This window comes from Mustela putorius, unplaced genomic scaffold (assembly GCF_011764305.1).
Source record: "Mustela putorius furo isolate JIRA1106 unplaced genomic scaffold, ASM1176430v1.1 tig00000738_pilon_pilon_pilon, whole genome shotgun sequence".
Taxonomy (NCBI): Eukaryota; Metazoa; Chordata; class Mammalia; order Carnivora; family Mustelidae; genus Mustela; species Mustela putorius.
The window spans coordinates 155,397-168,071 of NW_025421463.1; the positions used below are offsets into that span (position 1 = coordinate 155,397).

Here is a 12,675-nt window from a genome sequence, read left to right on the forward strand (position 1 = left end):
TGAGTGCTCCTTTGCTTTTTGGCAGAAAAAGACATTCCAGGCTTATTTTGTACTTTCTCTGTCCCAACCCTGGAGTCAGCCATTTACTCACAGAGCTCTGGATCCTTTGCGAGAATGGCATTTGGGAAACAAGGTCGGGGTGCAGGTGTTCTTATTGCTGCCGGGGTGTCTCGCTCACCGTCTCTATCACCGGATGGAGTTGGGACGCATAGCTGTGTGTAGGTGTGCACACACCCAAGTTCTGATTTATTTCAATCCTACTTCTTGAAATCCTTGAACTCCAACCCAACACGACAGAGTTAATCTAGTTTTTCCTTTTTTTTTGAGATTTTATTTATTTGACGGAGAGAGACACAGTAAGAGAGGAAACGAAACACAGGCAGGGGGAGGAGGAGAAGAAGTAGCAGGCTACCTACCAAGCAAGGAGCCTGATGCAGGGCTCCATCCAGGACCCCAGGATCATGACCTAAGCCGAAGGCAGATGCTTAACGACTGAGCCCCCCAGGTGCCCCTAGTTTTTCCTCTTTCATGTTTGTTACTCTTTTCTCTCAGTGAGAGACCTGTTCCCATTATCCTCAATATGGTTATTTATTTTCTCAGTCCACTGTTATTTAAACAATGTGTTGGCCCACTGGACCACTGACTTACAAGCTGCTCACTCCTTGGGCCTCTCTACCATTGACTTCAGCAGGTGCTAGGAACAAGGGGCCCTAATAGAGATTTGGCTGATATAATAGATTATTCAGAAAATAGAGGAAGGAAAGAAGGAAGAGAGTTTGCTTAAGATTTGTTATAAACTTAGAGGTGATGAAATGCAGAATTCCAAGATACATGGGTTTGCAGCTAGAGCAGTGCCTCGAGGAAAAGTCATAGCCCTAAAACTACTATAAGGAAGAAAAGGAAAGTCTCAAATCAGTAATAAGCTTCTACCTTGAGAACCTCTGAAAATAAGAGCAAAATACACTCAAAGCAGGCAAGCAGAATGAAGGAAATAAAGAGAAGAGGAGAAACTAGAGGAGTCGAAAACAGAAAAACAATACAGAAAATTGATGAAACAGAGAGCTTTGGAAAGATCAATAACACTGGTAAGCTTCTAGAATGACAGACGAGAAAAGAAAGACAATACAGTTCCCTCTGTGAGGAATAAAACAGGACATCAGTACAGACCCTGTGGATCCCAATGGGTAGCAGAGGAATTTCACATGCAACCCTACCTACATGCATTTAAGGCCCAGATGAAATGATCTAATTTCTCAAAAATACAAGCCACCACAACCCACCCAATATGAAATAAAGAATTCAATGACCGCATTACTATTAAGGAAATAGTACTTGTAATTTAAAAACTTCCCCCAAACTCTGCAGGCCCAGATGGTTTCACTGCAGGATTCTACCAAATGTTTAAAGAATGACACCAATTCTATATGGTCTCTCCCAGAAAAATAGGAGAGGAGGGGTTGCCTCCCAGGTCACTGGGCCTTTTGTAGTACCCCGATAGGAAACCTAGATGAAGACCTCACAGAAGAAGAAAGCCAGAGGCTGGTGTCCCCCATGACTCTGAGTGGCTCATGTCCCCACAGAGGCCCGCACACGGGTGTTCACGGCAGCCCCAGACTGGAAACAACCCAGTGGCCTCAGTGGGTGAATGGTGAAATGGCTGGTGGTGCACCCCTGCCACGTTATGTGGGCCATGACCCAGGATGGCCCAGGGTACTCGCAGCAGAGTCCTGTGCGGAGTGACGAACGCCGGCCTCGCCAGCTTACATACCGCACAAGTCCATTTATAAAACATTCTCGAGGTGTCGAAAGGACAGAATTGGACAGGAGATTAGTGGCTCTCCGGGGTCAAGGTGAGGGCAGAAGGGAAGTAGGCGTGGCCGTCGAAGGACAGGAGGTGGGGTCCCAGGGGCGACGGACCGTCCTCTGTCCTGCCTGGTCAGCACCTGCACTAGGCAGGCTCCTGCCGCTTGACGATGTTTGCTCTTGGGGGAAACTGGGGACTAGCGTGTGGGATCTCTGTTATTTTTTGCAAAGGCATGCACATCTAAAATGATCTCGAAATAAAAGGCACAATTAAAGGAGCTTTGAAAGGTAGATAAATGGGTGCTGGTATTTGTCTATTGTCTCTGAAGGGTCCCCCTCCCCCCCAAACCCCAAATCCATCAACAGCTTGTATGAGAAACCTTCTGCTAGGTCACAGACCACTCCGAGGGGAGGTGTCTTAAAATGCCAGATAGTTCTTATTCCTTGGGGTTCTGTGGCAGAAGCATCATGGCTTTTTGGGGGCCAGCAGTCTACCACGTGGTGGACAGATCTGGGGTTCCCCGGGCCCGGAATGGCCTCTGTTGCATCTGCATGGGTGGGTAGTTGATAAATACCGAGCATCAGTGCTCTCGTGACAGAATTGGAGGGCCGTGTCTGCCACCGCTTTATGCTTCGCCTGGGCCTGGAAGGTTCGGTACCCCCCTGGGGCCCCAGCAGGCAGAGAGGAAAGCCTGGCGAGCCGCCTCTGTGGGGGTCTGGGCCGGCGGTCCCCAAAGGAGGGGAGGGCCCAGCCTGCGGGTGGCCCAGGGGCTGGGACTCACACGCTTCCTGTCCAGCACGCGGCCTCATCAGATGCTGGACGGTCACCTGGTTGGAAACATGACTCCTGCCTGGGACTCACGCAGCCCCGCCCTGGGGCCTTTGTGTCCCACGGCCTGGCCTCGAACATCCGCCGCGGGCCTGGGCTCCGGGTCTGGCAGCCGTCGCCGTTCCGCACCTGCCACCTGCCCCACGCTCCCGCCCTCCCAGCTTTTCCTCCCCGCCCCAGGCTCGCTGCCTTTCCTTGCTCTGCCTCACCCCGGGACGAGGACATTACTGACCAGGGTCCTCACCTCCCGCCTTGGAGGAGGAACGGAGGCCCCGAGCTAGGCTGTGGGGGCCACAGGTGGGCCAAGCGGGTCCAGTGCCCACGGGTGGCTTCATGATCCGAGGGCTAGCACGGATTCCCAGAGCCTGGGGGTTTGTGCGTGGCCCAGGGGAACCAGGGGCCTGGGGGGGGTGTCTCTGTGCTGCTGTCCAGACTGGGGACTGAGAGGGGCCTGTTAGGGTCCCAGCAGGAGCAGGCGAGGGTTTGCACGCGTGTGTGTGCGTGTGTGTGTGTGAGCACGTGCATGTGTGTGCTAACGGACGTGTGTAGTCACAAGTGCGTGAGTACGTGTGAGTGTGTAAGTATGCATCTCCTATAAGCCTTTCTCCCGTCATCTGAGGCGGCTTTCTGCAAAGGTGTCCTGGGGGGAGTGGGTTGAGTGCTGAGCCCACCTCGGTGACCCCAGGAGCCCCTCCCTGGTGCCAGGGCCCCTTGCATGGGACCCTGCGGGCTTTTGCTCACAGCGCTCCCTGCCCCACCTGTCGTCCAGCGGGAAGTAGCCGGCCGTCAGACCTCTAGACCCCACTGTGGAGGGCCGTGAACGGCTCATCCAGGGCCTGGAGGTCCCCCCAGTTTGGTCGAGTAAAGCCCCCCCAGAAAAGGATCATTACCCCAACTTTCAAAAAAGGTGTGGTTTAAACTTTAGGAACCCCTACCTTGAGCCCTTCGCTTGACCCTCCTTGGAGCAAATCTGCATAAACTCCCTGGTTCCCAGAAAACCCCGGGGAGCCTGCTGGCCAAGCTGGCCGCAGAGTGGGGGCCGGACCTCTGCTGGCAGGGACAGTGGTGGAGGCTCCTGGCCCCCCGCACAGACTGGGGAGCTTTTGTCTGGGGCAGTGAGGGGCTGGCACTGTGCCCCGTGGATCTCGTCCAGAGCAGAAGTCACCCCCTCAGAGATCACTGGGGCCTGGAAGAGACGCTCAGGACCCCGGGGCCAGCACACAGGCCTTCCAGATGCGGCCCCGGCCGTGCTCTTGTCATAGACGTCCACAGAGCAGCACAGGGCTCCCTTCTAATCTGTGGCAGGAGTTGTTCAAGAACTGGGCTCGGACACCTTGCCTGAGGAACAAGGCGCTGGTGTGATCTTTTATTTTTTTAAAGAAATTCTAGCGTGAGCTCTTGGTTCTAACCCTTGTTGAAAATCTTCTCTTTTAAATGCCCCCAAACACGGAACATCTGCTGGCCCCATCCAGCATTTTCTGGGGCCGCTCCAGAGAAGAACCAGGGGCTTCCCCGAAGGCGTGGTTACGTGCAGGCTGCAAATTGCTTTTTCTCTAAAGACGTAAAAGAGGTTTTTTTTTTTAACTATAAGAAAATATTAGGACAACAATACAAAGAGAACAACCGAGAACAACTGCTTGAACTTTTTTTTTTTTTTTGGGGGGTTCTCATCCTATCTTTTTAGCAGCACATGGCAGCAGGAAACTTTGGGGGAGCACTCCCCCCCCACGCCTGGTGTGGAGCCAGACCTCGCATACAATATGCATTTAGTCCTACAAGGAAGGTGCTATTTTTACCCGTTTTACAGATGAGTCTGACGGGTAAGGAAGTCAGGTGACTTTCCTACGTGGGGTCAGGATGTGAACTCTTGGCCTCCGGGAGGTGATGCTCATCGCAGGCTGTGGACGCCGCTGTCCCGGGTCCCCTGCAGCCTTCGCTCTCCCGGCTGGGCGTCCCGTTGGCGTGAGACCAGCTTCAGGCGCTCTGCAAAGGGGCTCACAACCACTTCTCCGTCCTCTTCCCGAAGGACGCTAGAGGTGGTGGCTGTGAACTTTTCCAGTCCCCGGAAGAGGCTGCCCAGGCGCCGAGGGGTAGGGACCCTGCCCCCGGCCACTAGCGGGTGAGGGAGTCGGGAGCCCCGGCTACTCCCCAGCCGCAGCTGGCGCAGGAACTTGGCCTTGTCTCCGAATGCAGAACTGTCTGCCCCACCTGGTGGCTAGTCAATGGCCTTGCCTGAGGGCCCAGTCCGGCCGCCTAAGGGGGGAGCTGTGTCCTCAGGACAGAGGTTTCTAACGTCCATACAAGAAACCAATCAAGAAATCAAGAGAGATCTGGGCTTTTTTTTTTTTTTTTTTTAATTCTTAACGTTAAGCTTGAGGACTACATACTTTCATACCTTAACTTTGGGGAGCTTCTGCTGGCCACTGAGTTTTTACCCTAGCCCCTGACTGCAAACGCAGGGGAGGAGGAACAGGGCAGTGAGCTGTAGCTCAAGACACATTCCCCGGCCTGGGCGATGCGCCCCAGCTCCGCTCGGAGGGCGGGGCAGCCCGGTTCTCGGGGAGCAGGCCCTTTTGTCCTCGTGGAGACACGGCATGGTGCGCCGAGTTCCAAAGACGCCCTGGGGAAGCCCGTGTCGTCCGTGTAGCTCGCGGGCAGATCCGGTGCAGGCAGGCCCGACGTTCGTGGCTCCCGTGCATGGGTCTGACGTGGCCAAGCCTTGTTTGGGGATCCGGCATAAGCGGGCAGGTGGGGTTCCTGTGGCAGGGACTTGCTTGGGGGGGTGGGGAAAGCCAGGCAAGTCGGGGAGAGAAAAATCTAGTAGCCTGGGGCGCCTGGGTGGGGGTGGGGGGCTCCGTCGTTCAGCGTCCGCCTTCAGCTTAGGCCTTGATCTAGGGTCCGGGGGTTGAGTCCCCTGTCAGGCTCCGTGCTCAGCAGGGAGGCTGCTTCTCCCTCTCCCTCTGCTCCTCCCACTGCTTGGGCGCACCCCCCAAATAAATAAATAAAATCTAAAAAAAAAAAAAAAGTAAAGGAAACATCAAGTAGCTTAAGAGCTTGAAGAAGGATCAAAGGGTGCGGTGATGGCAAGTGGGTTAAACCCCCCAGGTTCTTAATCTGTCTTTCCTACATCGCTTCTCTGGCCCTTTCTTGTGTGGTGCTGGGGTGCATCCCCGCCAGCACCTCGATGCCCCGGAGTCCGGCTTGCCTGGGGCAGGGATCCTGCCCGGAGGGCAGCAGGGTGGCCACACCCCTGTGGTACAGGTGGGGAAACTGAGGCTCCGAGTGGTTTCCAGCTAGACCGTGGTCTGCTGCCTGCCTACCAGCGTGGGCGCTCCGTCCGGCCCCGCTTTGGGCCTCCCGGGAGTCTGCACCTCAGTCCTGTGTTTGAGTCCCTCGACGTCCTGTCGGGGGCCCCCTTAGGAATCTGGTATGATCCTGGAATTATGTGTGCTTCGGAGGGTTACTCTCCTCATGAGCCAGTCTTCCCATTCGCTTCAAAGAAATGCTGTGCCTGCTTCCCAGGGAGGGCTGTTCGCCTCCGAGCCGGGATTGGGGTGGGGTTGGGGGAACAGTCCGGCGCACGTTTCCCAGGGTAGCGGCCGTCACCCGCGGGCTGTGTTCAGCAGACCCTCACGTCCGATCTGAGCCTCCCTGCATGTGAGAAGTGACAGCTCGGTACATGTTCAAGGCTGCATTTTGACTCCTTGTGACATTCCCAAAGTCCACCCAAGTGTGAATTCTGTGACGTGAATTCTGGTGAATTCTGACCCAGAGCACGAATCCATGTACTTCCCAAGACTTGCCGCCCCTGGTGTCTGGTTTCGAGGCGCCCCCACGCTGCCTTCCCCCCCGCGTCCAGCACTTGAAACCGAACCCCACCAGCCTCCCTGATGAGGAATTGTTTGCAGCGGGGTAAAAGGCTGCAGAAATGTGAGCACTTCGTAAGGACCCAGCGCTTTTGTGCAGGCAAGAAAATCTCCACCAGCTGCTTGAGAGCATCTGAATGGAGGTGCGCGGGGAGGGTCTGCATGTGGAGAAGAAAACAAATTGAAGGAGAAAGAGAAAGGGACAGACCCCAAGTGACGACTTCTGATTGCCTTACTGAAAATCAAGAGCCTGGATCGGTGCGGACTCGCAAAGCTTTCTGCTTTCAGGTCCCCTGCCCCAAGCACGTGACAGCCCTCTTGGTTTTTCTCGGTTGATGGCAGGGGTGAGCATGGTGGGGTCTGTCCTTGCTGGCCCCAATTCTACCTGCCCCGTGGCTGGCTCTGCTCAGGGGCCCCTGTGCACGCTGCTGTCCAGGCCGGGCTGCTGCCGGCGTGGGGTCCCCCGAGGTCTGGCTGGCCGCCCCACCGGGCAGGCTGAGCCCAGGGAAGAGAGAGGCAGGGATGGCAGCCTCCGTCCTTCCTCCCTGTGTCCCGCTCCCTTCTAACGTGAGAACTGTTGCCACGTGACCCCCTCACGTCCCGTGTCTTTTTCTTGTGTGCTAATGCGTGGCGAAGGTTCACAGTTCTTAAGAATATTAGAGACCGTTTGTTTTTGTCTTGTTCTTTATCTCATTCCTCTGTACCCGTGCCAGCAGAGCCCCCGTGAGCTCTCTCATTCGCCTGTGCCAAATCCCCACGTCCGCGCTCTGAATGGGCGGCTTAAACCGTTCTCTCTTCTTCAAACACGAGAGCTGGACACACGGAAGCCGGGGGGGCTGCCACGGCGCTCCGAGTTCGGCCCCGCGGGGAGTTCCTTCCACACACTGGCCGAGCCGGGTAAGACATGCTTTGTCTTCCGTTGGCAAGAGCCGATGACCCGAGCCCCAGTCGAGTGCTCCTGCCCGTGTGTTCGATTCGCTTCTCAGCCTGACCCGGGCTGCCTGCACCCGGCCCGCCCGCGAGCCGCCGCTCTGTTCCTGCATTTTATGGCGGGTGATGGTCTTGACACGTGGGCCACGAGGTGCATTTTATCCCCACTTTCCAGATCACAATGGGAAGGAGCTTCCCATCTACCTGGTTGCCCGGGTAGATCGCGGCCACGGGGGTCGAGGAGGGCAGCCGCCCATCCGGACCACCGCGGTTCACGTCACGGAAGAGCTGTTGTCATGTGAGCGTCTCAGGGCCGCTCGGCGTGTTGGCGAACATGGTGCCACCGCCACCTCCGTCTAGGTCGGAGATCTTCCCAGTACCCTAAGAGGAAGTGCTGTACCCCCAGCACTGCCTCTGCATCTCTCCCAGCCCCCAAAACCTCCAGGCTGCCTTCTGTCTGTGGATCTCTGTGTCCTGGACATTTCACATAAGTTGAGTCCTGCGACACGGGACCCTTTGTGTCCAGTGGCTGTCACTTAGTGTCCTGTTTTGGAATCTCATTGTGCTGTAGCCTCCATCACTGCTCCGTCCCTTTTATTTTTTTAAAGATTTTTATTTATTGATTTGACAGAGAGAGATCACAAGTGGACAGAGAGGCAGGCAGAGAGAGAGGGGAAAGCAGGTTCCCCGCTGAGCAGAGAGCCCGATGCGGGGCTCAATCCCAGGACCCTGGGATTATGACTGGAGCCAAAGGCAGAGGCTTTAACCCACTGAGCCACCCAGGTGCCACTGCTCCATCCCTTTTAAAGGTGGCATCATAATTCCGTGGAATGCATAGGCCATGTTTTGTTCATCCATCCTTCCGTGGACGGACGTTTGGGTGGTCTCCCCCTTCTGCTATCGACTACGGTGCTGCTGTGGACATCCGCGAGCAGATTCTCGTGGCAGTCCCTGTGCTCAGCTTCTCGGGTCTGTCCCCAGCAGGGGAGCTGCCAGGTACCACGGGGACTCTAGGAGGCGCACCCCCCACGTGTCCCCAGGCCCCCGCACGTGCCTCACCTGGCATGCCCTGCATGTTCTGCTGCAGCGGCTGACCACATGGTGGCTGTTGGCATGTGGGGCAGGCGTGGCAAGTCGCTGCCCACCGTGCTGCGTGTTCTGGGGCCTGAGAAGGGGTGGGACAGTGGGGCGCTCTGTAGGGCACTGGTTTTCCCGGGTACTTCACGGTGTCTCTCCGGCTGGTCTCTTTCGTTCCCCATCTAAGAATGCTCACTCTCGTGGCTGGAAGGGCCGTCGCTTCTGACCTGACCACCCGTGGGTCCGGGAGCGGGAATCGAGAAACAGGTGTTGGATGGTGTTTATCAGATCCTGTCTGTTGTCCCGAAAGCCAAGCTTGCTGCTTTGGTGAAGTGACATCAGGCTCTGAAGTCTGTCTTCACGGTGGGCTGTCCTGAGTCAGCAAGTGTGCTCTCAGCACAAGTGTTGGCGTTCGCGGGGCCTTTGCCTCCTGTCATCCACCCCCCCCACTGCCGCGCCCCCCCCCCACTGCTCTTGCTTGCATCCCGGGACCTGGCCCGGTGCTGACGGACAGCTGTTAACCATGACCGCAGTCTCGCAAACGGCAGCTCAGCCTCATGAGAGCTTTCTGAGGATAAATGCCACTTACGTCTTCAGAGAAGTCTCCCACCCAGCCTCCAAAATGTAAATTATAAGTTGTAGAGCTAACGCGGGGCTCGCATGGCCTGGGGACGGTTCTTCCTGAGGACAGCACCTAGCACTTAAGCAGCCCTTAATAGGCACTTGGACGTGTTTTTCCAAAGCACGCTGCTGTAACAGAGTGAGAAAACAGATCATTTTTTTTTTTTAAAGATTTTATTTATTTATTTGACAGACAGAGATCACAAGTAGGCAGAGAGGCAGGCAGAGAGAGAGAGAGGAGGAAGCAGGCTCTCCACGGAGCAGACAGCCCGATGCGGGGCTCGATCCCAGGACCCTGGGATCATGACCTGAGCCGAAGGCAGAGGCTTTAACCCACTGAGCCCCCCAGGTGCCCCCAAAACAGATAAATTTTTTATACTCATCTCACTGTTGCTGAATCAAAGGTGGAATCTTTGAGGATGCAGCTTCTCAGATCTTGTGATCTCATCAACTGATACAAAAGAAAATGAAGAAGGTTATCCAGGAACCAAGGTACTGGGTGGCCTGGTAAAAGCCTCCCTTGGATTCACCCAAGAAGGGTTCCTGGGACAATCATGTGTCTTCTATTGATGTCACTCTCGAAGTCCCTGTAACATAGAGAGGACAGGCATTCTAATATAAAACGCTTTTCTTTTTTTTTTTTTTTTTAAAGATTTTATTTATTTATTTGACAGACTGAGATCACAAGTAGGCAGAGAGGCAGGCAGAGAGAGAGAGAGAGGAGGAAGCAGGCTCTCCACGGAGCAGACAGCCCAATGCGGGGCTCGATCTCAGGACCCTGGGATCATGACCTGAGCTGAAGGCAGAGGCTTTAACCTACTGAGCCACCCAGGCGCCCCTAAAACGCTTTTCTGTGGGTAGAGAAACTGAGGATCAGTGATGAACCTTTTCTAGTCAGATGGTTGGCTGAGAGGGAGTATGAGGCTCAGGTGGGGTCACCATGTACAGTGGTGCAGGCTGTGCACTGCACAACGCAGGGGAGGAGAGCATCACCAGGATGAAGAGAGCAGCCCGTGGTGTCACAGCTTGGCCACCTGGCCGAGCTCCTGTTATCAGCAGCTCCTTGTCCTGCCCAGTGTCCTCGATCCAATAGGTACTTCTTTACTCCTTTGAAGACCTGAAGTTTTCTTTTTGAAAGAACTGTGCAGTTGTCATTTCCTTGTTAAAAGACATGGATTTAATTAATTGATTCAATTAAATTCTCCTCTTTTTTTACAAGTGCCTGTTTTGAATACCATTGTAAAGAAGTATAAAATTGTACCGTATTACAAACTCAGGCTGACCCCAGAGCTCTCACGGTGGACACCAAGTCTTGTTTTTAGGGGCTATGGGAAGGGCTGTCAGGGCCGGGAAAGCACGTCCCCTCTGTGGGGAGGAAGGAGCCCTGTGTGCCGTGAGCTGATTGGGAGGCCTGGAGGCACTTCATGCGCACCACGGGGTTAATCCAGGCCACCTGCTGCTGGCCGGTCTTGTCGTGACCCGGGCTGGACAGATGGGGACCGTAGCTGCCTGGCCCAGCCCGAGCCGGTTGTCGGGCTGCCCGCTCCTTTTCCAGAACTTTGAGACCTACGTGCTCACATCATTGGTGGCGTCAGCAGGCTCCCAGGCCCGAGCCGGACGCCGTCCGAGGGCTGTATGGAGCACGTGCTCGGGTGCTAGAGGGACAGGCCGGGAGACTGGGGGGTGCCAGGGACAGGGTGGGGCTGCCTGGTGTTGCTGTCATGGACACTGACCACAGCCTCCTTGAGAAGGGACCCTGCTTCTTCCAGAAGTAAGCCAGCTCTCTCCAAAGCCACCAGTTGGGGAGGAATTCTTATAACCAGCGCTCGGTGGGGAGACCGTGTGCGTGAGGCCCTCAGGGACGGCCGAGGAGGGAGAAGCTCCGAGGCAAGTGGGGCTTGGCCTTGGGGCTGGAAGTGTGTCCGGCCTCCAGTAAGGGGCACAGGAGGGTCATTCCAGGACGAGGGAAGACCTGACCCAGGAGTGCCTGGGGGCCCGGAGGGGCCACTCCCTAGAACATGAAAGTGTGCGTGGGACCCGGGTCAGGAGGCGTGTGGCCGCGGGACCAGCCATTGCTTGGACACCAGGCAGAATATGGGGAAGGAGGCGTCTCGGGCTGTGGTGCTGGCTGCTGTGGCAAATTCATAAACCGGGTGGCTAAGGACACCAGAAATTATTCTATGATGGTTATGGAGGCCGGAAGCCCAGGATCGAGGCGTCAGCGGAGCCGAGCTCCATCTGAGGGCTCCAAGGGCAGGCCTCCCTTTGTCCCTCAGATGCGGGTGGTGCTGGCGGCTGTTGGGGCTCCTGGGCCTAGGGTGCCTCCCTCTGTCTTCCTCCATCGCCACATGGCCTTCTCCCAGGGCTCGCTCTGGGCCTCGTAAGGTCACCAGTCACATGGGACCAGGGTCCACCGTCCTATACTGTACCTCGTCTGCTAATCACACCCGCAGACCCGAGGTGCTGGCAAGGACATACGTTTTAGGGGTACCCAGTACAGCTGGTTTAGGGGACTAATTTAAAACAAGGCTGTCCACACGTGGCCTTCCAATGTCCTCAGCGCCTATGCGCGATTGGCACGTGCCGCCGGTGGGAGCCCACGCTGATGCCTTCTGTGCTTTCTCTTCCCGCAGCCCAACATTGGCCGCCTGGGCCTGCCGCACGGGCCGTCTGGAGAGAAGGTGGCTGTGGTGACTGTGGATGACTGTGACACGGCCGTGGCTGTGCGTTTCGGCAGCCTCGTCGGGAACTACAGCTGCGCTGCCCAGGGCACACAGAGTGGCTCCAAGAAGTGAGCATCCCGGGAGAGGGGAGGCCCAGGCACCCCCCACCCCGCCATGACTGTTGCTCCCCAACAGGGTCGTCTGGGGCAGGACCCTGATCAGATGCAGGCACCTTGGACTCAGCATCCCGGCCGCCCCAGTCCAGGCTGAAATCAGGGTCCCTCCCATCTTTCAGGGCACCTTCTGTCTGAACGTCAGAACCTTCTAGAATAAGTCCCCTTACCACTTCTGCCAAAGTAATGGCAAGGCCAAGTCTGGCTTACAGACCCCAGAGACCATGGGGTCGCCTGCCCCCGTCCGTTGGGCATGGGTCCCTGCGGTCTGGTCCACCTCCCTCGGTGAGAGCCTGGAGATTCTCTGCGGATCGTGGCTAACTCAGAAACTGGCCTGTTAGTGCAGACAGCCGTCAGGCCGTCCCTCCAGCCAGAGCAGACAGTCCTGTTCCTTTCTAATCGTGTTTTGGTGGCATATTCGGCAGTAAGTTTGGAAGCCCACTGTTCGACCACCCAATCTGTGCCGAGTGTCCGGAGCGGTGTGGGGGAGGTGGGGTCGTGCCCATTTTATGGATAAGAAAGATGTCACTGGACAGATTAGGCCCCTTCCCCGTGGCCATGCAGGTGCTCACGCAGAACCAGGGTCTAGTTTGCTGTGAGCTCAAGGTCATCAGAGGTCGGAGGGGTCGTGCCACTGTTTGGCATGGGCTGGACTGGTCATTCTGCGTGGGCTGGGCTGGCCCGGCTACAGATAGGACTCCATTTGGATGTGG

The 12,675-nt window shown here is 56.3% G+C and overlaps 1 protein-coding gene across 3 annotated transcripts in view; it reads left to right on the top strand.

The window, feature by feature from the left end:
- CELSR1 (cadherin EGF LAG seven-pass G-type receptor 1) overlaps positions 1 to 12,675 on the top strand; it is a 128,768-nt gene that overhangs the window by 77,441 nt on the left and 38,652 nt on the right. For all 3 annotated transcript variants that reach the window (XR_006607761.1, XM_045083685.1, XM_004775466.3), the window contains exon 6: positions 11,760 to 11,917. Coding sequence is in view for 2 of the 3 variants with exons in the window: in XM_045083685.1 (XP_044939620.1) it covers positions 11,760 to 11,917 (158 nt within the window). In the remaining variant the exon portion in view is untranslated. The remainder of the gene's footprint in view (positions 1 to 11,759; positions 11,918 to 12,675) is intronic.